The 26,419-nt window shown below is 42.0% G+C and overlaps 1 protein-coding gene and 1 pseudogene across 2 annotated transcripts; both read left to right on the forward strand.

Annotated features, from left to right (window-relative positions):
* Positions 1 to 44: 44 nt before the first annotated feature.
* Positions 45 to 19,196, forward strand: FCF1 (FCF1 rRNA-processing protein). Of its 2 annotated transcripts, NM_001261542.1 has the most exon segments (8): positions 78 to 101; positions 385 to 452; positions 1,751 to 1,822; positions 2,832 to 2,980; positions 10,686 to 10,758; positions 16,336 to 16,423; positions 17,664 to 17,758; positions 18,463 to 19,196. In NM_001261542.1, coding segments are annotated over 8 exon segments (597 nt in total). In that variant the 5' UTR covers positions 78 to 98; the 3' UTR covers positions 18,512 to 19,196.
* LOC144330529 (U2 spliceosomal RNA) lies at positions 8,911 to 9,057 on the forward strand (annotated as a pseudogene).
* Positions 19,197 to 26,419: the final 7,223 nt, after the last annotated feature.

Raw genomic sequence — 26,419 nt, forward strand, 5'->3', positions numbered from 1 at the left:
TCCGCTTCCGGGCTATCCTTTGCCGGAAGCAGTATGTGAATGACGTAGAAGTATTGCGCCGTTGGTGATTACGGAAGAACCAGGAGTGTGGCGTGACCATGGTGAGAGAAGAGGGTCCAAGAAGGGATGTTATCAGGCCACTTTTCGGGTGGAGAAGGAGGGAGTCAGACCGTGGCCAAATTTCTGACACATTGTCCTTGCATATTTTCATTCTGGTCTTAGCTCTTAAACTTCTCCGAGCGGTGCCTGTTATGCTTTACAGAGTGGGGAAGAGGGTCTGGGTATTTGAGGCAAGAAGGGAAGGCAATGGACAAGAGAAAAGAAGAGACTTTAAAAGATGCCATATGTTTCCAACTCTTTTAATTCTAAAATTTCTGTTTCAAGGGGAAGCAAAAGAAAACAAGGAAGTATGCGACCATGAAGCGAATGCTTAGTCTCAGAGATCAGAGGCTGTGAGTATCTGGAATTAACTGCCCAAGGATAGTCTAATAAGAGTCCAGAGAGGATAAGTAGTAAAAATTTTTGTTACTATTTTGTTTTTTCCTTATAATATTGTATCTTCGATTTATATAACATGAGATAACCAGTGTTTAACAGTAATTTAGCTGCTGAGCGCTCACACTGGGAAAGGCTATGGGAATTAAACATTTAAGTGTTCCCTTTTTCTACCGTTATATGCTTTGTCTGCCATATCGCATTTAAACCTCATGTCAGTTCGGTGAAGTCCGTATAATTCTCTTTATGTTTTTACCATTACACTACTACATTCCCCTGGGGTGGGGCGGGGGGAGTGTTTCTTGTTGAAAGATGGCAAGGTTAGAGACCGTGTTTGTCTTGTGTCTCCAGTGCCTGGTACTCAAATATTTTTTGTCAGAGAAAATGGGAAAACTCCAAGATATCTCCATTTTATAAGTCTTACTAATATAAGAATCCAAATCACTGTGGAAGAAGAAAGTGAAGCGATATTCCCTAGTATGAAGAGGATCAAAGCAGTGTCCCTGCTTAAGTGTAGAATAAGCATAGCTATTAAATAAAGACTGATCTTCAATGAGTTTAAGAGTCTCAGAAAGCCAGGCGCAGTGGCTCACGCCTGTAATCCCAGCACTTTGCGCGGCTGAGGCGAATGGATTACCTGAGGTGAGGAGTTCGAAAGCAGCCTGGCCAACATGGTGAAACCCCGTCTCCACTAAAAATACAAAAAAAAGTCTCAGAATAAGAGAGTGGTCGTTAAAACCTTCCGAATTATTCTTCTCAGCCTTTAGTGTGGATGTATTGTGTAATTTTTAGGAGTGACACTCCATTAATAATAATTTCTAGTTAGGGGTTAAGTTCTGTATATGTGTTTTTACATTTTGGCCCTTTATAAGAAGCATATGGGATAATACTTTCCCCCTACTGTTAAAGCATCTGGATCTTCAGAAGATAACTGTCACCCTTTTACCCATTGCTTGGAAGTGGATTTTGATCCTTGATATGAGAGATTGTAAGAAAGAAATATAGTATAATCAGCTTTTATTTACTCATTAACAATTCTTATGCGTTATTGGCATTACTGATTAATTCTGATACTTCCAGGTACTGTACTTTGCACTGGTTATTTGCTCAGAAAGAGTATGCTGATATTAACATGAAGAAGTCACAAAGTAGGATTTCTTCTGTAGACCAAAAAAAATGGAACTTTAGATTTTTGAGATTTTAACTGCTGTGGTTTTTCTTCTCCCTTGGATATAATTTACTTTTTTCTTCCTAGTAAAGAAAAGGATAGATTAAAACCTAAAAAGAAAGAAAAGAAGGATCCCAGTGCGTTAAAGGAAAGAGAAGTGTGAGTAATCAAACATTTGAAGTTCTCCTTTAAAACCATAGACCGCTTAGAAATCCAGGCTTTCCCTGAGCTGGTTTGCTAACTTATTTGTTAGTAAGTCTACCACAACTATGTAGATGAAAGTGATATTGATGAGCATGTATCAATTCCAGTGGTTTGAAGGTTTTTGGATTTTATGGAGCAGTAAAATTTCCCCTAAAATCCAGGAGATATTATCGAGGATTATCAACTTTTTCTTTGCCAGGGATCTTTTAAGAGACATAATTGCCATTGTTTAACACACTAGCATTTCATAAAAGAGAGACTGTATCACCAAAAGATATTTAAAATATATTTTCAGAATAAAGATATGTATATAGAGATATAAAACCTTTATATAAAGATATAAAGGTATTTCATTCCTTTTGAGTAAATACATTTAACTTTATGAAAACTTTACCACATTTTCCTTGTTTTTCTAATTTTGCCCTGGATTGGTAATGGATATATCATCACAGGTAGATACTGGTCCATGGCCTAGCATTTGGAATCACTGTCATATTCAACCCAGACAACTTGGGCTAGGTGTGATACAGGTCCTGCTGTAGTGTATAATCCTAACACTAGACAAACTGTTCTCTATCACATTCCATAACAACAGTTTTAGAATCCTATAAGAATGACAAATGTGTTGGAGTATCATTCTAATCATACCTGTATTCTACCTCCCTGTGCCCATGGCGACTCTACTCTTGCTAGAGGAAGAGCTGGAATGGATAATTGCTTTTTTTGTTTGTTTGTTTTTGATAATTGCTTTTTAAAAGTTGGTGACAAAAGTTGCCAGGGGAGCTGAGATTAAGATAATGATGTTACTTTCTTCGTTGCCTTCCTTTTTAGGATTTATTTCCAATGAACATGTACAAAAGAGTTTACAGCAAACAGTCCCAAGCAGAGAGTTCTATTTTGTTTTTTGTTAATACTAGGGTATCAATGTAAGTTTTACTTTGTTCTTGTTTTCTTTTTCCTTCAGTCCCCAACACCCTTCCTGCTTATTTTTCCAATATAATACACAGCTGGGCCCACCTTACCACATCCTCGTTGATACCAACTTTATCAACTTTTCCATAAAAGCCAAACTGGACTTAGTGCAGTCAATGATGGACTGTCTGTATGCCAAGTGTGAGTATCATACTTTTATGTTTCCGTGACATTTGTACAGAATAATTATATTTATACAAATACATGAAAAGAGGGAGAGGCCGGGCGCGGTGGCTCATGCCTGTAATCCCAGCACTTTGGGAGGCCGAGGCAGGCAGATCACGAGGTCAGGAGATTGAGACCATCCTGGCTAACACGGTGAAACCCCGTCTACTAAAAATACAAAAAAAATTAGCCGGGCGCGGTGGCGGGCGCCTGTAGTCCCAGCTACTCAGGAGGCAGAGGCAGGAGAATGGCGTGAACCCGGGAAGCGGAGCTTGCAGTGAGCCGAGATTGTGCCACTGCATTCCAGCCTAGATGACAAAGCGAGACTCTGTCTCAAAAAAAAAAAGAAAGAAAAGAGGGAGATGGGGTTCTTATTAACTGAATTGCTGGCCATTTAATTTATAGTGGTCACCATAGCAATGACCATGTTTAATGAATTGAAGTATAATGCAAACTCGACTGGAAAAAATTAAACTTTCACAATTCAGAAAACACTTAGAATGCTTCGAGTATCATTATGGACATCAATTATGAACATAGGGGAATTTTCTGTTTTCGAATTCTAGATTTTAAAATTCTGGATAAATGAAAGATCTGTTTTTTAGTATCTGTATTCTTTTATGTTAACAAGGATATGTTGTCCCTTCTGCCCCAGTGTTGAAACACTAAATACGATATTCTGCCATTTATGATCACAGCCCTAGAAGTTAGATAGATGGTCAATTCCTAAGTTTATTCAGTTTGGTATTTATTTGTAGTACAGAGGATCTGAGGTAGTTTATTTATACCTAGGTATGTAATTTACCATTAATAGATTTCCCTTGTGTATTTATATATCCCCTCCTTTAAATGATCTTCCTTCACTACCATGAAGAGGAAAAAGAAAACTAAGGCCATGTATGAGGCCTATCATAGTAAGATCTGTCCCATTTGTAGCAGGTTTATATTTATATATTTTTTAGTCACCCGGTTAGAGGTACAAATGAAAATTAGATTTAAACTTTGCCGTAGAGGAAAAATTATTGAAATCAAAGGGAAAAATTTGTACCTCCCTTTTTAAGTTTTAAAGGCTACTATATAATGAACAACAGTTACAGAGTGATAGAAATGTACATGTTGTTTACTGATTTATTATAATGAGCAAGGTGAGAAGATGGGGGTAAGGAATGTGTGAAGGAGGTATGAAAGCAGATTCTTTAGATGCCTAAAATTAGTTAAGAATGGCTCCCGCCAGGCGCAGTGGCTCACACCTGTAATCCTAGCACTCGCGGTAGCTCACGCCTGTAATGCCAGCACTTTGGGAGGCCAAAGCAGGTGGATCGTGAAGTCGAGATCGAGACCATCCTGGCCAACAAGGTGAAACCTCATCTCTCCTAAAAATACAAATATCAGCTGGATGTGGTTGTGCGTGCCTGTAGTCCCAGCTACTTGGGAGGCTGAGGCAGAAGAATTGCTAGAACCTGGGAGGTGGAGGTTGCAGTAAGCCGAGATCGCACCACTGCACTCCAGCCTGGCGACGGAGAGAGACTCCGTCTAAAAAACAAAAAAGAGAATGGCTGCATACATTTATTAGCTATATATATTAAGATGTGAAGGTAGCCACCAGATGAGAAAAAAATGGAGCTAATGGAATAAAATAGTCTTCTCTACAGATCAGAATTGATTGGGTAGGAATGGTCAGGGGACCGTTGTTTTTTCATATAGGCCTTTCTGTATTATTTTTTAAAGCTATATACATATACTTTTTAAATAAATCTTTTAGAAATAATCTAAAGTTGAGGTGCTACCAGGCCTGTAAGAATGAGGCTTGGGTAACCCTGTATGGGGGAAGACACTAAACTTGGTAGTCTCTTTGTATTTCCCATGGTATTTCTAATTGAGCTGCTTTTCCAGGAGTGCTGTGACCTACTTATCAATGAAACGGATAGAGGGTCAAAGCATGGCCCTTTGCTTCCTTGGTGAATTGCTTCCTTGACTCTATACCTCCACCAGTAATATCTAGATGGTGACTGTTAGAGCTTTCGTCAGGATCACTTTAGTCTTATGGTTAGGCTTTCTTTAAATATGTATACTCTTTTTTTTTTTTGAGACAGTCTCGCTCTGTCACCCAGGCTGGAGTGCAGTGGCATGATCTCAGCTCACTGCGACGTCTGCCTCCCAGGTTCAAGCAATTCTCCTGCCTCAGCCACCCGAGTAGCTAGGACATGCCACCATGCCTATCTAATTTTTGTATTTTTAGTAGAGATGGGTTTCACCATATTGGTCAGGCTGGTACACCCACCTTGGCCTCCCAAAGTGTTGGGATTGCAGGCGTGAGCCACCGTGCCTGGCCTTGCTTGCCCTTATACTTAAAGGAAGGCCTTTATCTTCCTCTTACCTTGAAAAGGCCTTTTTGATCTTTTCATAGTTCCTGGTCTCTTCCATTTCCACTTTATAGTCCTAACAAGGAAGGATAATTTGTTTCCCATCAGCTTTCTCTTCTGCCTGTGAATCCTGAGGCTGTTACTTTCCCTTTCCTTATAGTGGTTTTCCTGAGCCTGCTTCCCGACTTCAGTTGCAAGCCTTTGCTTACTTCACTGCTACATGGCTCTGAAATTGGTCCTCTTAAAGAACACATTGCCTTTTTTCATGATCTCAGTATTAAAATATATACATATATTTTGAGACGAAGTTTCACTCTGTGGCCTAGGCTGGAGTACAGTGGTGTGATCTCTGCTCGCTGCAACCTCTGCCTCCCAGGTTCAAGTGATTCTCCTGCCTCAGCCTCCCGAGTAGCTGGGATTATAGGTGTGTGCTGCCATACCCAGCTAATTTTTGTGTAAAGTAGAGACGGAGTTTCTCTATGTTGGCCAGGCTGGTATCGAACTCCCGAGCTCAAGCATTCTGCCCACCTCGGCCTCCCAAAGTGCGGGGATTATAGGCATGAGCCACCACACCTGGCCAATATTAATGTACTTCTAAAAAATTCTAGCATAAAAAATTAAAGTTGAAGCCTGGGCAACATAGCGAGACCCCATGTCTACACAAAATTTAAAAATTAGCCAGGAGGCCGAGTGTGGTGGCTCACACCTGTAATCCTAGCAATTTGGGAAGCCGAGGCAGGCAGATCACCTGAGATCAGGAGTTCGAGACCAGTCTGGCCAACATGGTGAAACGCCACCTCTACTAAAAATACAAAAATCAGCCAGGCACAGTGGCATGTGCCTATAATTCCAGCTACCTGGGAGGCTGAGGTAGGAGAATTGCTGGAACCTGGGAGGCAGAGGCCTCAGTGAGCTGAGATCGTGCCACTGCACTCCAGCCTGGGTGACAGAGCGAGACTCTGTCTCAAAAAAAAAAAAAAAAGAAAGCCAGGCATGGTGGCATGCACCTGTGGTCCTAGCTACAGATGTTGAGGTGGGAGGATCACTTGAGCCTGGGAGGCCGAGGCTACAGTGAATTGTGATTATGCCACTACACTCCAGCCCAGTCAACAGAGTGAGACCCTGTCTTTAAAAAAAAAAAAAAAAGAAGAAGAAGAAGAAAAGAAAGTTGGGATGGGCAAGATCCTTCACACCTATAGTCCCTGAAGGTTGGGAGGCCGAGGTGGGAGGAATTCTGGGCTTGAACTCAGGAGTTCAAGACCAGCCCAGGCAACATGGTGTGATCGCATCTGTACAAAAAAACTTTTTTTAAAAATCAGGCCAGGCATAGTGGCTCATGCCTGTAATCCCACCACTTTGGGAGGCCAAGGTGGGTGGATCGCTTGAGCCCAGGAGTTTGAGACCAGCCTGGGCAATATGGCAAAACCCTGTCTCTACCAAAAGAAACCACAAAAATTAGCTGAGCGTGGTGAAGCATGTCTATGGTCCCAGCTGCTTGGGAGGCTGAGGTGGGAGGATCACTTGAGCCTGGGAGGTCGAGGCTGCACTGAGCCATGTCCATGTCACTGCCCTCCAGCCTGGGTGACAGAAAAAGAACCTGTCTCAAAACGGAGTGGAGGAAGAAAGTTGCTTATAATGCATTTCCTCAAAGGGGCAATTACAAAAAGTCATAAATAACTGTGGGAGAGGGAGGGTTAATTTTATTTATTGATGAAAATGGCCTGTAATCCCAGCACTTTGGGAGGCCGAGGCACGCGGACTACCTGAGGTCTGGAGTTCAAGACCAGCGTGGCCAACATGGCAAAACTCTCTCTCTACTCCAAAAAAAATTAGCCAGGCATGGTGGCAGGCCCCTATAATTCCAGCTACTCAGGAGGCTGATGCAGGAAAATTACTTGAACCCCAGAGGCAGAAATTTCAGTGAGCCAAGATCGTACCATTGCACTGCAGCCCAGGCAGCAAGAGCGAAACTCCATCTCAAAAAAGAAAATGAATCATATATTATTTTTTTCTTTATAAAACAGATTTACTGAAATATAATGATTCCCTTTACAACTATACAGTTCATCACTTTAAAGTGTACAGTTCAGTGATTTCTAGTTGTGCATCATCCATCACCATAGTCAATTTTAGAACTTCCATTATCCCGGGAAGAAACCTGGAGACCCTTAGCCATCACCCTGCAACCCTCACCATTCTCTCTATTTCTAGGCAACCACTAATCTACTTTCTGTTGCTATAAATTTCCCTATTCTGGACATTTAATAAAAATAGAATCTTAAAATATTTGGTCCTCTTTCATTTAGCATACTATTTTCAAGGATCATTTATATTACAGCTTGTATCAGTGCTTCATTTCTTTTTATTACTGAATAACATTCCACTATATGGATAGATCACATTTTAATCATTTCTACTTGCTGCTTACATTGAACTATATATTTTGAATATTTTTCCATGGCATGTATACATAAATGGGCCTCATTCTTTTATTTTGAGTCGGGGTCTTGCTCTGTCAACCAGGCTGGAATACACTGGTCTGAGCCAATAGCTCACGGCAGCCTCAACCTCCAGGTCTCAAGTGATCCTCCAGCCACAGTCTCCCAAGTAGCTGAGACTGGAAAGAGCCACTATGCCTATTTTATGCCTGGCTATTTTATTTATTTATGTTTTGTAGAAACAAGGTATCAATCATGTTGCTCAAGGTTTTTTTTTAAAGACAGGGTCTTAACTCTGTCACCCAGGCTGGAGTACAGTGGTGTGATCTCAGCTCACTACAGCCTCTGCTTCCCGGATTCAAGCAATTCTCATGCCTCAGCCTCCCACTAGCCGGGATTGCAGGTGTGTACCACCACACCCACCTAATTTATTTATTTATTTATTTATTTTTTGTGGCAGAGCCTCACTCTGTCACCCGGGCTGGAGTGCAGTGGCGCAATCTCGGCTCACTGCAACCTCCGCCTCCAGGCTTCAAGTGATTCTCCTGCCTCAGCTTCCCAAGTAGCTGGGATTACAGGCATGCGCCGCCATTTTGTATTTTTAGTAGAGACGGGGTTTCACCATGTTGACCAGACTGGCCTCGAACTCCTGACCTCAGGTGACCCGCTCACCTCAGCCTTCCAAAGTGCTGGGATTACAGACGTGAGCCACTGTGCCCAGCCCTAATTTTTATATTTTTAGTAGAGATGGGGTTTTGCCATGTTGGCCAGGAATTCTTTTTTAGAGTCACATATGGCCGGGCACGATGGCTCACGCCTATAATCCCAGCATTTTGGGAGTTCAAGGCAGGTGGATTGCTTCAGGTCAGGAGTTCAAAACCAGCCTGACCAACACGGTGAAACCCCGTCTCTACTAAAACTACAAAAATTAATTGGGCATGGTGGAGGGCGCCTGTAATCCCAGCTACTCGGGAGGCTGAGGCAGGAGAATCGCTTGAACCTGGGAGGCAGAGATCACGCCACTGGACTCCAGCCTGGGCAACAAAACGAGACTTGAGACTTCCTCTCAAAACAAAATAAAAAATGAATAAAGTTACATACTATAATCGCTTCTCAGCCTTTTGGCTAAGATCAAGTGTAAAGTTACATACTATTCTATTGTTTAAATACATAATTTTTTAAACCCAGTATCTTATTAGGTATTTGGATTATTTCCAGGTTCTACCCAATTAACAAGTCTATAGTAAATATCCTTATGAATATGTCTCCGTAAGAGTGTATTTCTTTAGGATACATTGTCTAGAAGCTGTATTATATATCAAGGGATTTGTGTATTTTTAATAGGTATTGCAAATTTGCCCTCAAATAGTTATACTAATGTATATACCTACAAACTTAGCATGAGAATACTTGTTTCCTCAATATTGGGTATTTTCTTTTTTCTTTTCTTTTTTTTTTTTTTTGAGATGGAGTTTCGCTCTTGACACTCAGGCTAGAGTGCAATGGCATGATCTTGGCTCATTGCAACGTCCATCTCCTGGGTTCAACTGATTCTCCTGCCTCAGCCTCCCAAGTAACTGGGATTACAGGTGCCCAACACCATGCCCAGCTATATTTTTTATTTTTAGTAGAGATGGGTTTCACTGTGTTGGCCAGGCTGGTCTCGAACTCCTGACTTCAGGTGATCTGCCTGCCTCAGCCTCCCAAAGTGCTGGGATTATAGACGTGAGCCACTATGCCTGGCCAATATTGGGTATTTTCATCTGTTTAATCTTTGCCACTCTTCTAGGTGCCACTCTTCCCAGTCTTTGGCCCAACAGACTCAGTTCAAATGTTGGCTTTACCATTTGCTATCTATTTAGTTAACTTCTTTGTGTCTCAGGTTCCTCACTTCTAAAATAGGGATGATGATTTTTTTTTAACTTATTATATGGCTTTCTTTTTATGTGATCAGATTTACATTATCTGGCTATTTCATGGCTTCTTGTGGTTCACACTTAAATTTGATTTCATCTAAGCCAGGCACAGTAGCTCATGCCTGTAATCCCAGCACTTTGGGAGCCCAAGACAGGAGGAGTGATTAATCCCAGGAGTTCAAGACAGCCTGGGCAACATGGCAAAGCCCCATCTCTACAAAAAAAAAAAAAGGTTTTTTTTTAATTAGCTGGTCATAGTGGTGTGTACCTGTGGTCCTAGCTACTTGGGAGGCTGAGGTGGGAGGATCATTAGAACCCAGGAGGATCACTAGAACCCAGGAGGTCGAGGCTGCAGTAAGCTGAGATTGTGCCACTGCACTCCAACCTGGGCAACAGAGCAAGACTCTGTCTCAAAAAAATAAAATTAAAATAAATAATTTTTTTCCCATCAGAAACTTACATTAATATAAAAATAATGATGGAGTTCAGCTTAGTTTTTTTTTCCCCAGATATGTTTATAACAGGGAATCTGCGATTTGGGGTTGGGACAGTCTTAGTTTCTTAGGGATTTCTTTTTTTTTTTTTTTTTGAGACGGAGTCTCGCTCCGTCGCCCAGGCTGGAGTGCACTGGCGCGATCTCGGCTCACTGCAAGCTCCGCCTCCAGGGTTCATGCCATTCTCCTGCCTCAGCCTCCCAAGTAGTTGGGACTACAGGTGCCCGCCGCCACGCCCGGCTAATTTTTTGCATTTTTAGTAGAGATGGGGTTTTACTGTGTTAGCCAGGATGGTCTCAATCTCCTGACCTCGTGATCCACCCGCCTCGGCCTCCCGAAGTGCTGGGATTACAGGCGTGAGCCACCGCGCCCGGCCGTGTCCTGCGTCTTTAAAACTCTGAGCTGGGATATAATTCAGGGATAATTTCTTTACAAGTTCTGTCCTTAATGTGAATTTTTTTCCCTGGCAGGTATCCCTTGTATAACTGACTGTGTAATGGCTGAAATTGAGAAATTGGGGCAGAAGTATCGAGTGGCTCTAAGGTAGGAAGGAGGTAGACTAGATCTGTTCTAGATTGGTATACTGAAGATTCATCTGTTTGCTGTTTAAAGATTTCTTGTCCAGTTAGTTTAAGTGAAAATCGTGTAAAACTATCATTTTTGGGGAAGTTGTTTTGGTCTTTCTCTCACACAAAAATCAGTTCCAGTTAGAGTAAGTATCTAAACTTTTAATAGAAAATACAGAGAATATCTTGGCCATGTTCAGTGGCCTGTAATCCCAGTACTTTGGGAGGCCGAGGCAGGCGGATCACCTGAGGTCAGGAGTTTGAGACCAGCCTGACCAACATGGAGAAACCCTATCTCTTCTAAAAATACAAAATTAGTCAGTCGTGGTGGCGGGTGCCTGTAATCCCAGCTACTGGGGAGGCTGAAGCAGGAGAATCGCTTGAACCCAGTAGGCGGAGGTTGCATGAGCCTAGATTGTGCCATTGCACTCCAGCCTGGGCAACAAGAGCAAAACTGTCTCAAAAAAAAAAAACAAAAAAAAAAAGAGTATCTTAATGAGATTGAATATTTGTGTATAGCAAAACTTATCATTAACAAAGTAAACAGACATACATAATCAACAAAGGGCTTATTTTCAAAATGCATAAAGAACTTCACATCCATAAGAAAAACACAATTCTTAAATTCACAATGAGTTGTCATTTAATGCCCATTAGATTGGCTAAATTTTTTTAATGAGCTTGACAATGCCGAGAATAGTTAAGGCCGTGAAGCAATAGAAATTCTCATACTTAACTACTAAGGGTATAATAAATTGGTCATCACTTTGGAGAGCAATTTGACAATATCTGGTAAAATCCAGGTTGTTCATACTCTTAACAACACAGTCTTTTAACCTGGAGATCACAGTCTGTAGGTAATTATATTAGTTTAAAGGATCACGATGCATGGTGGGTTTGGGGGTTTTTTTGTGTTTGTTTTGTTTTGTTTTTGTTTTGTTTTGTTTTTGAAGCAAAGTATTGCTCTGTCACCCAGGCTGGAGTGCAGTGGCACAATCAGGGCTCACTGCAGCCTCGACCTCCTGGGCGTAAGCAGTCGTCCTGCCTCAGCACCCTCAAGTAGCTGGGACTACAGGCATGCAACACCTTACATGGCCAGTTTTTTAAAATTTCGGTAGAGACGAGGTCTCACCATGTTGCCCAGACTAGTCTTAAAGTTGTGGGCTCAAGTGATCCTCCCACCTTGGCCTCTCAAAGTGCTGGGATTATAGGCATAAGCCACCACGCCCGACCCCTGAGTATATTTTGTAGTGTAATAGAAGAAACTATAGGCTGGGCATGGTGGCTCATGACTGTAATCCCAACACCTTGGGAGGCTGAGGCGAACAGATTGTTTGAGCCCAGGATTTCCAGTCCAGCCTGGGCATCATGGTGAAACCCTGTCTCTACAAAAAGTAAAAAAATTAACCAGGCGTGGTGGCACACACCTGTAGTCTCAGCTACTCGGGAGGCTGAGGTGGGAAGATTGCTTGAGCCCAGGAGGCAGAGGTAGCAGTGAGCTGAGATGGTACCACTGCACTTTGAGACTCTGTCTCAAAAAAAAAAAAAGAAAGAAATTATAAAATATTAGTATGAATATGTAGAAAAAATTGGGTACTACGTCACAAAAGTTTTTTTGCTGTTATATGTGTGTATATGTATATGTGTGCATACTGTATGCTAGATAAAATCTAATGCTATGGGTTCTGGTAAAAAAAGAAAAGAAAAGAAAAAAAGATTGCTATAGAGAAGTTCACCTACTATTGGAGTCAAATATTGGCATCTTTTTATGTATGTAATAGCAAAAAATTGCAGGCAGCCAAAAGAAATGACTTTTCTTAAGCCATTAAGAAAATAAAGGATGGCCAGGCATGGTGGCTCATGCCTGTAATCCCAGCACTTTGGGAGGCCAAGGCAGGCAGATCATTTGAGATCAGGAGTGATCCTGAACATGGTGAAACCCTATCTCTACTAAAATACAAAAATTAGCCAGGCATGGTGGCGGGCGCCTGTAATCCCAGCTACTCTGGAGGCTGAGGCAGGAGAATCATTTGAACCCAGGAGGCGGAGGTTTCAGTGAGCCAAGGTCGTGCCACTGTACTCCAGCCTGGGCTACAGAGCAAGACTCTGTCTCAAAAAAAAAAAAAAAAATAGGACTGGGTACAGAGGCTGATGTATAATCCCAACACTTTGTGAGGCCAAGTGGGGAGGATTGGTTGAGCCCAGGAGTTTAAGACCAGCCTGGCCAACATAATGAGACCCTGGCTCTACAAATTTTAAAAAATTAGCCAGGCGTGGTGGCATATGCCTGTAGTCATAGCTACTGTGGCGGTTGAGCCAAGAGAATTGCTTGAGCCCAGGAGTTCGAGGTTGCAGTGAGCTATGATCACACCACTCCACTCCAGCCCCAAAAACAAAGTGAGACCTTGTCTCTTTAAAAAAGAAAGAAAAGAATAGGTAAGCTGTGGAATGCTTGTTAATAAAATACTATACAAGAGTGAAGATGAGTGAACTAGAGTTATGTGTCAATATGGATAAATCTCAAAAACAATATAAAATATATTTAAAAAAAGCAGCAGTCAGGCACTGTGGCTCACTCCTGTAATCCCAGCAGTATTGGGAGCCCGAAGCGGGAGGATTCTTTGAGCCCAGGAATTTGAGACCAGCCTGGGCAACATAGTGAGACCCAATGTCTATGAAACATTTTCAAATTAGCTAGGCATGGTGGCAGGTACTTGTATTCCTAGCTACTTGGGAGGCTGAGGTAGAAGGATTGTTTGAGCCAGGGAGGTTTGAGATCATACCACTGCACTCTAGCCTGGGAGACAGCGAGACCCTGTCTTAAAAAAAAGAAAAAGAGCAATGCTGAGCACTGTTACACACACCTCTAGTTCCAGTTACTTGGGAAGCTGAGGCAGAAGGATCACCTGAGCCTAGGAGTTTCAAGCCAGCCTAGACAACAAGACTGCAGTCTCTTAAAAAAATTAAAAAAAAATTTTTAAAGGGAAGAACATATGTGGAGTACACCATTTATCTAAAGTCTAAAAACATGCAAACCAATTCTGCATTGTTTATAGATATGTGTATATGCTTTTTTTTTTTTTTTTTTTTTAAAAAAACACATTCTCACTCTGTCACCCAGGCTGGAGTGCAGTGATGCTATCACACAGCTCACTACAGCCTTAACCTCTCTGGCTCAAGTGATCCTCCTGCTTCGGCTTCCCAAGTAGCTGGGACTACAGGTGCATACCACTATGCATGTCTGAATTTTTTTTTTTTCCTTTTGCATGGCTAATTTTTTAAAAATTTGCTTGGTAGAGGCCGGGCATGGTGGTTCATGCCTGTAATCCTGGCACTTAGGAAGGCTGTGGTGGGCGGATCACCTGAGACTAGGAGTTCAAGACCAGCCTGACCAATGTGGTGAAACCTCATCTCTGCTAAAAACACAAAAATTAGCTGGGCATAGTGGCAGGCACCTATAATCCCAGCTACTAGGGATGCTGAGGCAGGAGAATTGCTTGAGCCTAGGAGGCAGAGGCTGCAGTGAGCCAAATCATGCCACTGCACTCCAGCCTAGGCAACAGAGCAAGACTCTATCTCAAAAAGGCTGGACATGGTGGCTCACGCCTGTAATCCCAGCACTTTGGGAGGCTGAGGTAGGCAGATCATCTGAGGTCGGGAGTTCCAGAGCAGCTTGGCTAACATGCCCATAATCCCAGCTACTCAGGAGGCTGAAGCGGGAGAATCGCTTGAACCTGGGAGGCAGAGGTTGCAGTGAGCTAGGATCGTGCCACTGCACTCCAGTCTGGGTGACAGAGTGAGACTCCATCTCTGGGAAAAAAAAATTTTTTTTGGTAGAGATAGGGTCTCACTATGTTGCCCAGCTGGTCTCAAACTCCTGGTCTCAAGTGATCTTCCTGCTTTGGCCTCCCAGAGTGCTGGGATTATAGTCATGATCCTCCACACCCAGCCTGGCAATTTTTAAAACAATAAAAACAAGGAATGAGAGGGGAGAAAATAGAGGCACCAAGTGGAAACACTAAGTTTGGCTGTCAAGAGATGCAGAAATGGGGTGTTAGCTGGAGGGGGGTATAGGTAAAAAGATTATTTTTCTTTTTTTAAGACAGAGAATATACGACAGCATGTTAGTATGTTTCTGGGAAAGAGCTAGTAGAGAGGAGACAAGTGATTTCAGGAGTAAAGAGATAACCGAAAGAGCATAGTCTAGACTGTTGCCCACCTAGTTTGTCAGCAACCAGTCCATCCTCCCTCTAGCATATCCTCCCCAGCACAGCCTGCTTAGTTTTTCCAAGACAGAGCTTTGTTCTTACCACTTTGTCCCCCAGAAATCTTTAATGACTCCTCATTACCTGTGTCATCACACTTCTCAGCCTAGCACTGGAGACTCTTTCTAGCCCCATTTCATTCTTCTCTCCACAAACACTCTTCCCCCCGCCAGAAAGATGTGTTTACTCTTCCCCAAACACCAAGAAACCATTTTACAGTTGTCTGGTGTCCTATTTGGTACCCTCACATTGCTTGGCACATTCTTTAATCTTATTTCACCCCTATGTCATTTTTTTCTAAATATTCCCAACCCACATTGACCTAGCACTGAACTACTGCAATATGGAGGAGTATTTGTGTTGTACTTGATACATATGTGCTGTCTTGTATTTTTCTTCATTTCGGTAACTCATCATCATTGTTAATAGAAAGAGCATGGCTCTCAGAGTCACACAGAGTTGGGGTTTTTCTTTTTCAAATATGTATGGAAATAATACATGTTTGAATGATTTATGGCAAACAATATAAGCATATACATATAGTAAAAGGTAAAAGTCTGCCTCTACATTCATACTTTGTCCATTTTAATACTCCAAGAGTGACAACTAAGAAAGGTTAATATATTTTTCCAGACCTTTTTCTGTGCAAATGCAAATCTAGATAAAGAGTATTGGAAAGAAGGATTTGTATTTTATTAATTAAATTTTATATATATATGTGCATGCGTATGCCCTGCTTTGTTTATTCAACAATTTAGCGTAGGTCCTTCCACATTGGTACGTACAGCTGTACCTCATTTTTTTTTTAATAGGATAAGGGCACCAAAATATGTTTAACTTTTACCTTTCTAATGGATATTTTGATTTTTTTCACTTACTGTAAACTGCTGAGGGATCATCTTGTGCCTATATTCTTGTTCATTTGTGTGTAAGACAGCTTCTTAAAAGTGTAATGGTTACGTTAAAATGGGTTTTGTTTTTGAATCCTGGCTTTTCCCAGCTGTATAGCTTTGAATAAAGTAATTTAATCTCTCTAAGCCTGCTTCCTCGTCTGTAGAATAGATATATAACAACTCAGAATTTTGTGATGATTAAATGATCGAAAGCACACCAGCTGTCAGGCAGGAAGCCTTCATTCCCTGCCCCGTGAATTGTCTTTCCAGTGAGAGGATAAAGTTCAGGAGAGTAGCGCCTTAAAATCTCTGCATAGATCATGTTACTTTTATTGCACTGATTAAAACTCAGAAAGTTATCCAGTTGATTGAACGTTTTCTTTAATCCACCTACAGGATCGCCAAGGATCCAAGATTTGAACGATTACCATGTACACACAAAGGGACTTATGCAGATGACTGCTTAGTACAGAGAGTAACTCAGGTATTATCAGTTCATAACTGTTTACTTTGTGCTTTAAAAAAACAATGTAAACTATTGTCTCCTGAATGTTCATGGTCAGTAAAGCATCTAGGAATATACATTGTGGTTTTAAAAAAAAATGGCATAGCATTCCTTCATAAAAAGTATAGGTGTCTTCATTTACTTGAGAAAGTGGATTGAAAATGTATACTCTAACCATAATGGAAAGAGTACAGGCTTGGGGAGGAGACACGGGTTTCACATCTCAGCACCTGCATTTACTGGCTATGTGATTTGGGACATTTAACTGATTCTTTATCTCACAAATCTCTGTAAAATGATTTTAAGTGAGTTAATGTGGAACCCATTTACTTTGATGTAGGAATTTTGTTTCTCTTCATGATGCCTAATCCAAAAATGCTTCTTAGTTATGTCTGAGAATCTCCCAAGGTGCTATTTCACACATACCCTAGAATAAGTACGTTTTTAATTCCTTCATTAAGCACCACAAGGACTTCTGCTACTGAGTGCTTTTATAAGGGCCTCTCTTTGCTGATGATAATCTTCATCTGCTGACCACAGAGCCATCCCTTTAGTCACTTCAACCCATAGGTGGGGCCAGTATTTCCCACAGCACAGCTGACACCACTCTGCCACTTTATATAAAACTCAGTAGGAGAGTCAGACATGACAGAAATGAAGCTTCCTACAAAATAGCTTTCACCTGACAGCTAAATGTTACTGCTTTTATAACTGCTAGGCTCTAGTTTCAGGCCCTGAAAATCCTATTTAGGCTTCCTGTTTCGGGGGTAGCCTACCTCTAACATCAGTAGGCCCAGAGCACACCCAAGCCCCAAGATCTAGGGAAAGGAGGGAGCTATGGCCTCCAAATTAAGGCACTTTTTATCTCCATGGAGTTCCTCGGAGCATTTTCCCAAAACTAAAGAATTGTCTGCCCCAAGCGTGAAAGTCCCTTTCATTTATGAGCAGAAAACAGTTTGCAGCTTGTGAATGCTTTTCAACCTTCTCCTCCTCAAGATTCTTAATGCTGCATTCAGCCCAGGCAACTTGTTTATTTTATATAACAAGATTAAGAGCTCTTAGATCATAGTAGCTACTCAACAAATTGTTACAGCCTGCCCTTCGCTACTTACTGTGAAAATGAACTATTCTTAGATTAGTCAGTGGTTGTGCCATTATCCAGTAGTCACTAAGCGTGCTCAGTGACCTCAGTGTGAACATCACTCCATGTCTCTTACAGCATAAGTGTTACATTGTGGCCACAGTTGACCGGGACCTTAAAAGAAGAATCCGTAAGATTCCTGGAGTTCCTATTATGTACATTTCTAACCACAGGTGAGAGATTTCTTTTGGGGAAGGGAATAGAAATATATAATTGATATCAATTGAAAATGAGGACAAGTGATAAGGTTATAAAGGATTTGAAAGAAATTGTGTCAAATGTTTACATAGTTATGTTTGAAAAAATGAGACAAAGCAAGAGCTAGGGCAAAAGAGAGGATTTAAGGAATGAGGCAAACATTTAAATTGTTAGAATAAGATTACTGGAAGAAATAGATGTATTGTTTTAAACAAAAGCGGTAATTTAAATCAAGCTAATCTTTTTGGCCAGAAATACCTATTTTGAAAGTTTTTTTTTTATTAACACCTCATCTGAGAAATGGAAAGCTTATTTAAAAAAAAAAAAAAGCTATTATCCTTCTTGGCTATTTTATGTCAGTCCTCAGACTTATTTTCCAGCTTTTCAGCTTGGGGAGAGCACAATGTGGTAGGAAATCTATGGACTAAGAAGTTGGACTTACTGATCTCAGATCCTCAGTTCCCCTCTTGCTGACTTGTGTGACTTTGAAAAAATAATCATATTGTATTATAGTCAGCATTTTGCTGTGAATCATTCATTATGATGCTCCCCTAAATTGTTCCCACTGACAAAAAGGATTCAGAGCGGGGGTGAGAGTATTGCAGTCTGTAAAGGCTGGGTTTTTAGATGGGTTCTCTTCCCATCTTTCTTACCAGTGTTAATTTTTTTTCCTGGTCAGATACAACATCGAACGGATGCCAGATGATTATGGAGCCCCTCGATTCTAATTCTTATAAGACACAATTCCTCTGCCTTTCTTCAACCAGCTTTCTCTTGTTGCCAGTTCATTACACGAAATGTAGCGGGATTTTTAAGGAATCAGAGAGACCGATGGAGTTCAGGAAGATATTTATTATTTAGGTGCACTGGACCAGGTGGATTAACATCCAAAGGACTGAGCCCTGAACAAAGAGTTAAGTTACCTTTTAAGCATTTTGTGGGGCGGCGGGGCGGGATCTGTGCAGGGGGAAGCATATTATAGAAGTGAGAAAGACAATTAATTGAGACATGCATTACATCATTTCTTTCTTTTCAAGGAAAAACATGTTTTATGACTTGAGTTTATCTGTCTAGTTACCTTGCAGCCGCACAGCTAGAGAAACGGTATTTACAATGCCTGGGAAAGGAGGAGAGATAAGGCTCACTAGCCACAGAAAACAGGCAGTTAATTTTTAAAGGACTCCAGCTCTTTCTCTTTATCTCAGGGAATTGGGTTCTCTTACATACAACTGAGTTTCTGCTTACACATTTTTAAATTTCTTTTAATTCCTTTTCCAGTGCAATAGCATGAATTATTATTCTGTTGACCTATTAGCCCTATTATGAGCTGAGGGTAGTTAGATATGCTCACTCTTTTTTTTTTTTTTTTCTTGAGACGAAGTTTTGCTCTGTCACCAGGCTGGAGTGCAGTGGCGCGATCTGGGCTCACTGCAACCCCTGCCTCCCAGGTTCAATTGATTCTCCTGCCTCAGCCTCCTGAGGAGCTGGGATTACAAGGACGTGCCACCATGCCCAACTAATTTTTTTTTTTTTTTATTAGAGACAAATACTTTCGTATTTTCAATACAGAAAAATATGCCTCAGCCTCCCAAAGTGCTGGAATTACAGGCGTGAGCCACCGTGCCTGGTCTGCTCACTTTCTGATGCTGCTTTTTTGTTGTTTGTTTGTATGTTTGTTTGTTTTGAGACGGAGTCTCGCTCTGTCACGAGGCTGGAGTGCAGTGGCGCGATCTCAGCTCACCGCAACCTCTGCCTCCCGGGTTCAAGCGATTCTCATGCCTCAGCCTGTGGAGTAGCTGGGACTACAGGTGCATGCCACCACGCCCAGCTAATTTTTGTATTTTTAGTAGAGACAGGGTTTCACCATGTGGGCCAGGATGGTCTTGGTCTCTTGACCTCATGATCCACCCACCTCAGCCTCCCAAAGTGCTGGGATTACAGGCATGAGCCACTGTGCCTGGTCACTGATGCTGTTCTGAAATTGATATTTTGTCTCATAAAAATTAGGCCAGGCACGGTGGCTCACACCTGTAATCCCAGCACTTTGGGAGGCCAAGGTGGGTGGATCACCTGAGGTCAGGAGTTCGAGACCAGCCTGGACAACATGGCAAAACCCCATCTCTACTAAAACTACAAAAAAATTAGCTGGGTGTGGTGTCATGTGCCTATAATCCCAGCTACTGGGGAGGCCGAGGCAGGAGAACCTCTTGAACCCAGGAGGCGGAGGTTGCAGTGAGCTGAGATTGCACCACTGCATTCCAGCCTGGGTGACAAAGTGAGACTGTCTCAAAAAAAAAAAAAAAAAATTAATGCTGATCAAAAGGTATAAAATCTCAGACAGCCGGGCGCGGTGGCTCAAGCCTGTAATCCCAGCACTTTGGGAGGCCGAGATGGGTGGATCACGAGGTCAGGAGTTCGAGACCATCCTGGCTAACACGGTGAAACCCCGTCTCTACTAAAAAATACAAAAAACTAGCCGGGCGAGGTGGCGGGCGCCTGTAGTCCCGGCTACTCGGGAGGCTGAGGCAGGAGAATGGCGTAAAAACCCGGGAGGCAGAGCTTGCAGTGAGCTGAGATCCGGCCACTGCACTCCAGCCTGGGCGACACAGCGAGACTCCGTCTCACAAAAAAAAAAAAAAAAAATCTCAGACAAGAAGAATATGTTTCATACTTTTTTTGAGTTCTGTTGTACAGTGTGGCGCATTATACTTAATGGAGCATTATACATTTCAAAATTGATACTCTCATCACAGAAATGTATTTGAAGTATTGGATATGTTAACTAGCTTGATTTAACTATTCCATACTCTATCTACAATTTACGACATCACTTTGTAACTCATAAATTTGTACAATTATAAACTGTCAATTTACAATAAAAAAATTTTGTTGCATCTTTTTAGAAATCAGATATTCTGATGATTGCTCACATAATTTGATGGTCATTGTTTTATACTGACTTACTCAATAAACATTTATTAAATGTATACTAGGTGCTTAATAAGATATGGTCCTGCCCTCAAGACACTCATTATGGTGGGAGAGAAAAACATGTAAATGAATAAATACCGTAAAATAGCAGTGTTAGGGTAAAAGTTTCAGAAGCATGTCATGGGTACATAAAGGTGGAATGATTTTTTTCTACTGGTTGGGATAGGGAGGGAGGAAAGGCCAGTGGTCATGTGGTTTGAGCTAATCTTGAAAATGAATAGGTGCTTCTCCAATAAATTAGGAATAGAAGATGAAGCATAGGAAACAATATGAACAAAAGCAAGGACGTACAGTGTTACTCAGAGTGAATGTGCTTGGCCTGTTCAGATAGCTACCAGAAGGTTTTTATGACTAGAATATAGGGAATCTCATCAGGGAAGGGTTCTGTACCCACATGAGACTCCAGAGAAAGGAGGGGGTCTTACATGACATGCCAAAGGGTCTGGACTTAATCCATAGGTCAATAGGGTGCTATTGGCCGGGCATGGTGGCTCATGCCTATAATCCTAGCACTTTGGGAGGCCGGGGTGGGCGGATCACCTGAGGTCAGAAGTTAGAGACCAGCCTGGCCAACATGGTGAAACCTCGTCTCAATTAAAAATACAAAAATTAGCCGGGCGTGGTGGCAGAAACCTGTAATCCCAGCTACTTGGAAGGCTGAGGCAGGAGAATCGCTTGAACCTGGGAGGCGGAGGTTGCGGTGAGCCGAGACCACGCCATTGCACTCCAGCCTGGGCAACCAGAGTGAAATTCCGTCTCAAAATAAATAAATAAATAAATGAGGTGCTATTAAAATTTCAAGCAGAATGGATAACATGATCAGATTGGGGGGGGGGGTTGTTTTTTCTTTTTTAGGGACAGGATCTGTCTCTGTTGCCCAGGTTGGAGTGCAGTGATGGAATCACAGCTCACTGCAGCCTCAATCTCCTGGGCTCAAGTCATCCTCCTGCCTCACTCTGGAGTAGCTAGGACTATAGGCATGTGCCACTACTCCCAGCTAATTATTTTATATTTTTGTAGAGACAGGGTTTCACCCTATGTTGCCCAGGCTGGTCTCGAACTCCTGGGCTCAAGCTATCCTCCTGCCTCGGCCTCCCAGAATGCTGGGATTGCAGGCGTGAGCCACTTTAGATTAATCTGAAGCCCAGATTAGATTTTTTAAATGATCACAGGTAGTGTAAGAATAAACAAATAGTTGGGCGCGGTGCCTCATGCCTGTAATCCCAGCACTTTGGGAGGCTGAGGCAGGCAGCTGAGGTCGGGAGTTGGAGACCAGCGTGACCAACATGAAGAAACCCCATCTCTACTAAAAATACAAAATTAGCCGGGTGTGGTGGCACATGCCTGTAATCCCAGCTACTCAGGAGGCTGAGGCAGGAGAATTTCTTGAACCTATGAGGCAGAGGTTGTGGTGAGCCGAGATCACACCATTACACTCCAGCCTGGGTAACGACAGTGAAACTGTCTCAAAAATAAAAAATAAATAGAATAAACAAATAGATCATTGAAACAACACAGAAAATCCATTAGCAAACCTATATATAATCCCAGCACTGGCTGGGCGCTGTGGCTGAAGCCTGTAATCCCAGCACTTTGGGAGGCTGAGGCGGGAGAATCACGAGGTCAGGAGATGGAGACCATCCTGGCTAACACGGTGAAACCCTGTCTCTACTAAAAATACAAAAAATTAGCCGGGCATGGTGGTGGGCGCCTGTAGTCCCAGCTACTCGGGAAGCTGAGGCAGAATTGCGTGAACCCAGGAGGCGGAGCTTGCAGTGAGTCAAGATCACACCACTGCACTCCAGCCTGGGCAACAGAGCGAGACTCCGTCTCAAAAAAATAAATAAGTAATTTTTTAAAATCCCAGCACTTTGGGAGACTGAGGCAGGCAGATCACTTGAGGTCAGGAGTTTGAGACCAGCCTGGCCAACATGGTGTAAACCCCATCTCTACTAAAAATTTCCAAAATTAACTGGGCATGGTGGTGCATGCCTGTAGTCCCAACTACTTGGGAGGCTGAGGCAGGCGAATCGCTTGAACCAGGGAGGCAGAGGTTGCAGTGAGCTGAGATTGCACCACTGTATTCCAGCCTGGGCGACAGAGTGAAACACTGTCTCAAAAACAAACAAACAAAAAAACCTATGTATTTGTGGGAATTTGGTATACTATTAAGGTGGTATTTCATTTCTGTGGGAAAAGGAAATTTTCTTAAAAGGGCAAATAGTCTGGAGTCATTCCGTTAGTGTTAGAATACTAATTCCACCAGTTAGTATCTGTATGAATTGGACAAACCATATAACCATTTGTTGCCTTCCTTGTTTCCTCTTTAAAATGCTTAATCCTCAAAGCAAACCTGATAAAGTGAGATTAAATTGAATAGTACCTGGCCCAAGGAAGTGTTGTTCAGTAAATGTTACTGATTATTACACCATGGCAAGGTGGCTATCCATTTGAAAAAAAAAATTAGGCTGGGCGCAGTGGCTCACACCTGTAATCCCAACACTTTGGGAGGCCAAGGCAGGCAGATCACCTGAGGTCGGGAGGCGGAGACCAGCCTGACCAACATGGAGAAACCCCATCTCTACTAGAAATACAAAAAAAATTAGGCAGGCATCGTGGCGAATGCCTGTAATCCCAGCTACTCAGGAGCCTGAGGTAGAAGAATCACTTGAACCTGAGAGATGGAGGTTGCGATGAGCCGAGATCATGCCATTGCACTCCAGCCTTGGCAAGAGTGACACACTGTCTCAAAAAAAAAAAAAAAAAAAAAAATTGATTCCTACTTCACATGATTCATAAAAATATTCCAAGTGGATCAAAGATCTACTTTTTTTTTTTTTTTTTTTTTTTTTGAGACAGTTTCTCACTCTGTCACCAGGCAGCAGTACGTTGGCACAATCACGGCTCACTGCATCCTTGACCTTCCCAGGCCCTAATGATCCACCCCAGCCTCTCAAGGAGCTAGGATTTTTGTATTTCTTATAGAGATGGGATTTTGCCATATTGCCCACCTTGGCCTTCTAAAGTGTTGGGATTATGGGCATGAGCCACTGCACCCAGCCTAAACTTATTTCTAAGCTATGGAAGCATTAGAAAAATAAATATAAAGAAAAATGTGTTTATCGCCTTTGGATAGAATTCTTAAGCAGAATCTAAAAAGATTGAAAAGTTTGAATATATTAAAATTATAGATTTCTGTGCAAGACACTTCCCTCCCCTAAAAAACAAGTGACTGATCAGATTTTCCAATACATATAACAAGGGTTTGGAGAAATGAGTACTGACGTCATGCTGACAGAAGTACAAATATTTATGACCATTTTTTACAGCTGTTGGCAAGATCCACTAAAATAAAAATTGCGGATACCTGTGAGCCCAATTCTATTGTTTTGGTTACTTAATAGTATCATACAGGTGATTTACTTTAAAATACCTCTGCATGGACAATGTGATATGTATGTGAAGAAACATTCACATGTGTACAAGGAAGCAGGCAGAAGGATGTTTACTGCACTGCTGCTTATAAAAGAGAAAAACTTAAACTAAATGTCCATCAAAAGGATCTTATAGCCAGGCATGGTGACTCACACCTGTAATCCTAGCACCTTGGAAGGCTGAGGTAGGTGGATTGCCTGACCTCTGGAGTTCAAGACCACCCTGGGCAACATGGAGAAAACCTCTCTCTACTAAAAAACAAAAAATTAGCCGGGTGTGGTGGTGCACACCTGTAGTCCCAGCTACTCAGGAGGCTGAGGCACAAGAATTGCTTGAACCCAGGAGACGGGTTACAGTGAGCCGAGATCGCACCACTGCACTCCAGCCTGAAGACAGAGAGAGACTCCGTCTCAAAAAAAAAAAAAAAAAAAAAAAATGCGGTGGGGGGGGGTCTTATCTATGGAATGTCATGAACATCTACAAAAAATGAGGGAGGTTTAAAATGGGTAAAGGACTTAAACATTTCTCCAAAGAAGGTACACAAATGGCCAAGAAACATGCGAAAAGATGGTCAATATCACTAATCATTAGGGAAATGCAAATTAAAACCACAATGAGATGCTACCTCACACCCCTTAGCCACTATTAAAGAAGCAATAGTTTTGAAAAGTATTTGTGAGGATATGTAGGAATTGTAACCCTTAGCTGTGCACTGCACATGCCCATAGTTCCAGCTACTCTGGAGGCTGAGGTGAGAGGCCTGTGCCCAGGAATTCCAGGCTGCAGTGAGCTATGGTTGTGCCACTGCACTCCAGCCTGGGCAACAGAGCAAGACACTGTCTCTAAAAGAAGCGAATTAGAACTCTTGTGCACTGTTCATGGAAATGTAAAATGATATAGCCACAAAGAATATGGCAGTTCCTCAAAAAGTTAAAAATGGAATTACCACATGATTCCGGCAATTCCACTTCTTGACATGTATTCAGAAGAATCAAAAGAAAGATCTTAAAGAGAGTATTTGCACACCCATATTCATCACAGCATTATTTACAATAGCCAAGAGGTGGAAGCAACTCAAGTGTCCATCAACAGATGAATAGATCAACAAAATGTGCTCTGTACATACAATGGAATATGAGTCACCCTTACAAAGGAAAGAAATTCTGACACATGCTGTAACATCGATGAACCTTGAAGCCATTGTGTGAAGTGAAATAAGCCAGTCACAAAAAGACACATACTGTATGATTCCGTTTATATGAGGTATCTAGAGTAGTCAAATTCACGGAGATGGAAAGTACTGTGGTGGTTGCCAGTGGCTATGGGGATTGGGGAATAGACAGTTGTTTAATGGGTATGGAGTTTCAGTTTTGCAAGATGAAAAGAGTTCTGGAGATTGGTTGTACAACAGTATGAATGTACTAAAGCCATTGAACTGTATGCTTTAAAATGGGTAAGATGGCTGGGCAGGGTGGCTCATGCCTGCAATCCCAGCACTTTGGGAGGCCAAGGCAGGCAGATCACCTGAGGTCAGGAGTTCAAGACCAGCCTGGTCAACATGGCAAAACCCAGTATCTACTAAAAATACAAAAAAATTAGCTGGGTGTGGCAGCACGCACCTATAATCCCAGCTACTCAGGAGGCTGAGGCAGGAGAATCACTTGAACCTGGGAGGTGGAGGTTGCAGTGAGCCGAGATTGTGCCACTGTACTCCAGCCTAGGTGACAGAGAAGAACTCCATCTCAAAATAAATAAAATGGTTAAGATAGTAAATTTTCTGTTATGTGTCTTTTACCACAAATAATATAAATGAGATTGAGCTATATCACTTAAATGGAAATAACTATGACCTATTTATTATTAAGAGAAAGTAAATTGTAGAACAGTTAGGTACAGTGTGATATTGGTTTTAAGTTTTAATATCACAAAAATATTTAATTGTTTATTTAGAAATATACAATAGATAGAAAGAAAACGGTCTGAAGATAATTCTTTCTCTTCCCTCATCACTGGTATAGAATTCCTTAAATAAATTAACGTCAGGCTGGGCGTGGTGGCTTACGCCTGTAATCCCAGCACTTTGGGAGGCCGAGGCAGGTGAATTGCCTGAGCTCAAGAGTTTGAGACCACCCTGGACAACATGGTGAAACCCCGTCTCTACTAAAATACAAAAAATGAGCCACGCGTGGTGGCATGCACCTGTAGTCCCA

This window comes from Macaca mulatta, chromosome 7 (genome assembly GCF_049350105.2).
Source record: "Macaca mulatta isolate MMU2019108-1 chromosome 7, T2T-MMU8v2.0, whole genome shotgun sequence".
NCBI classification, from domain to species: Eukaryota; Metazoa; Chordata; class Mammalia; order Primates; family Cercopithecidae; genus Macaca; species Macaca mulatta.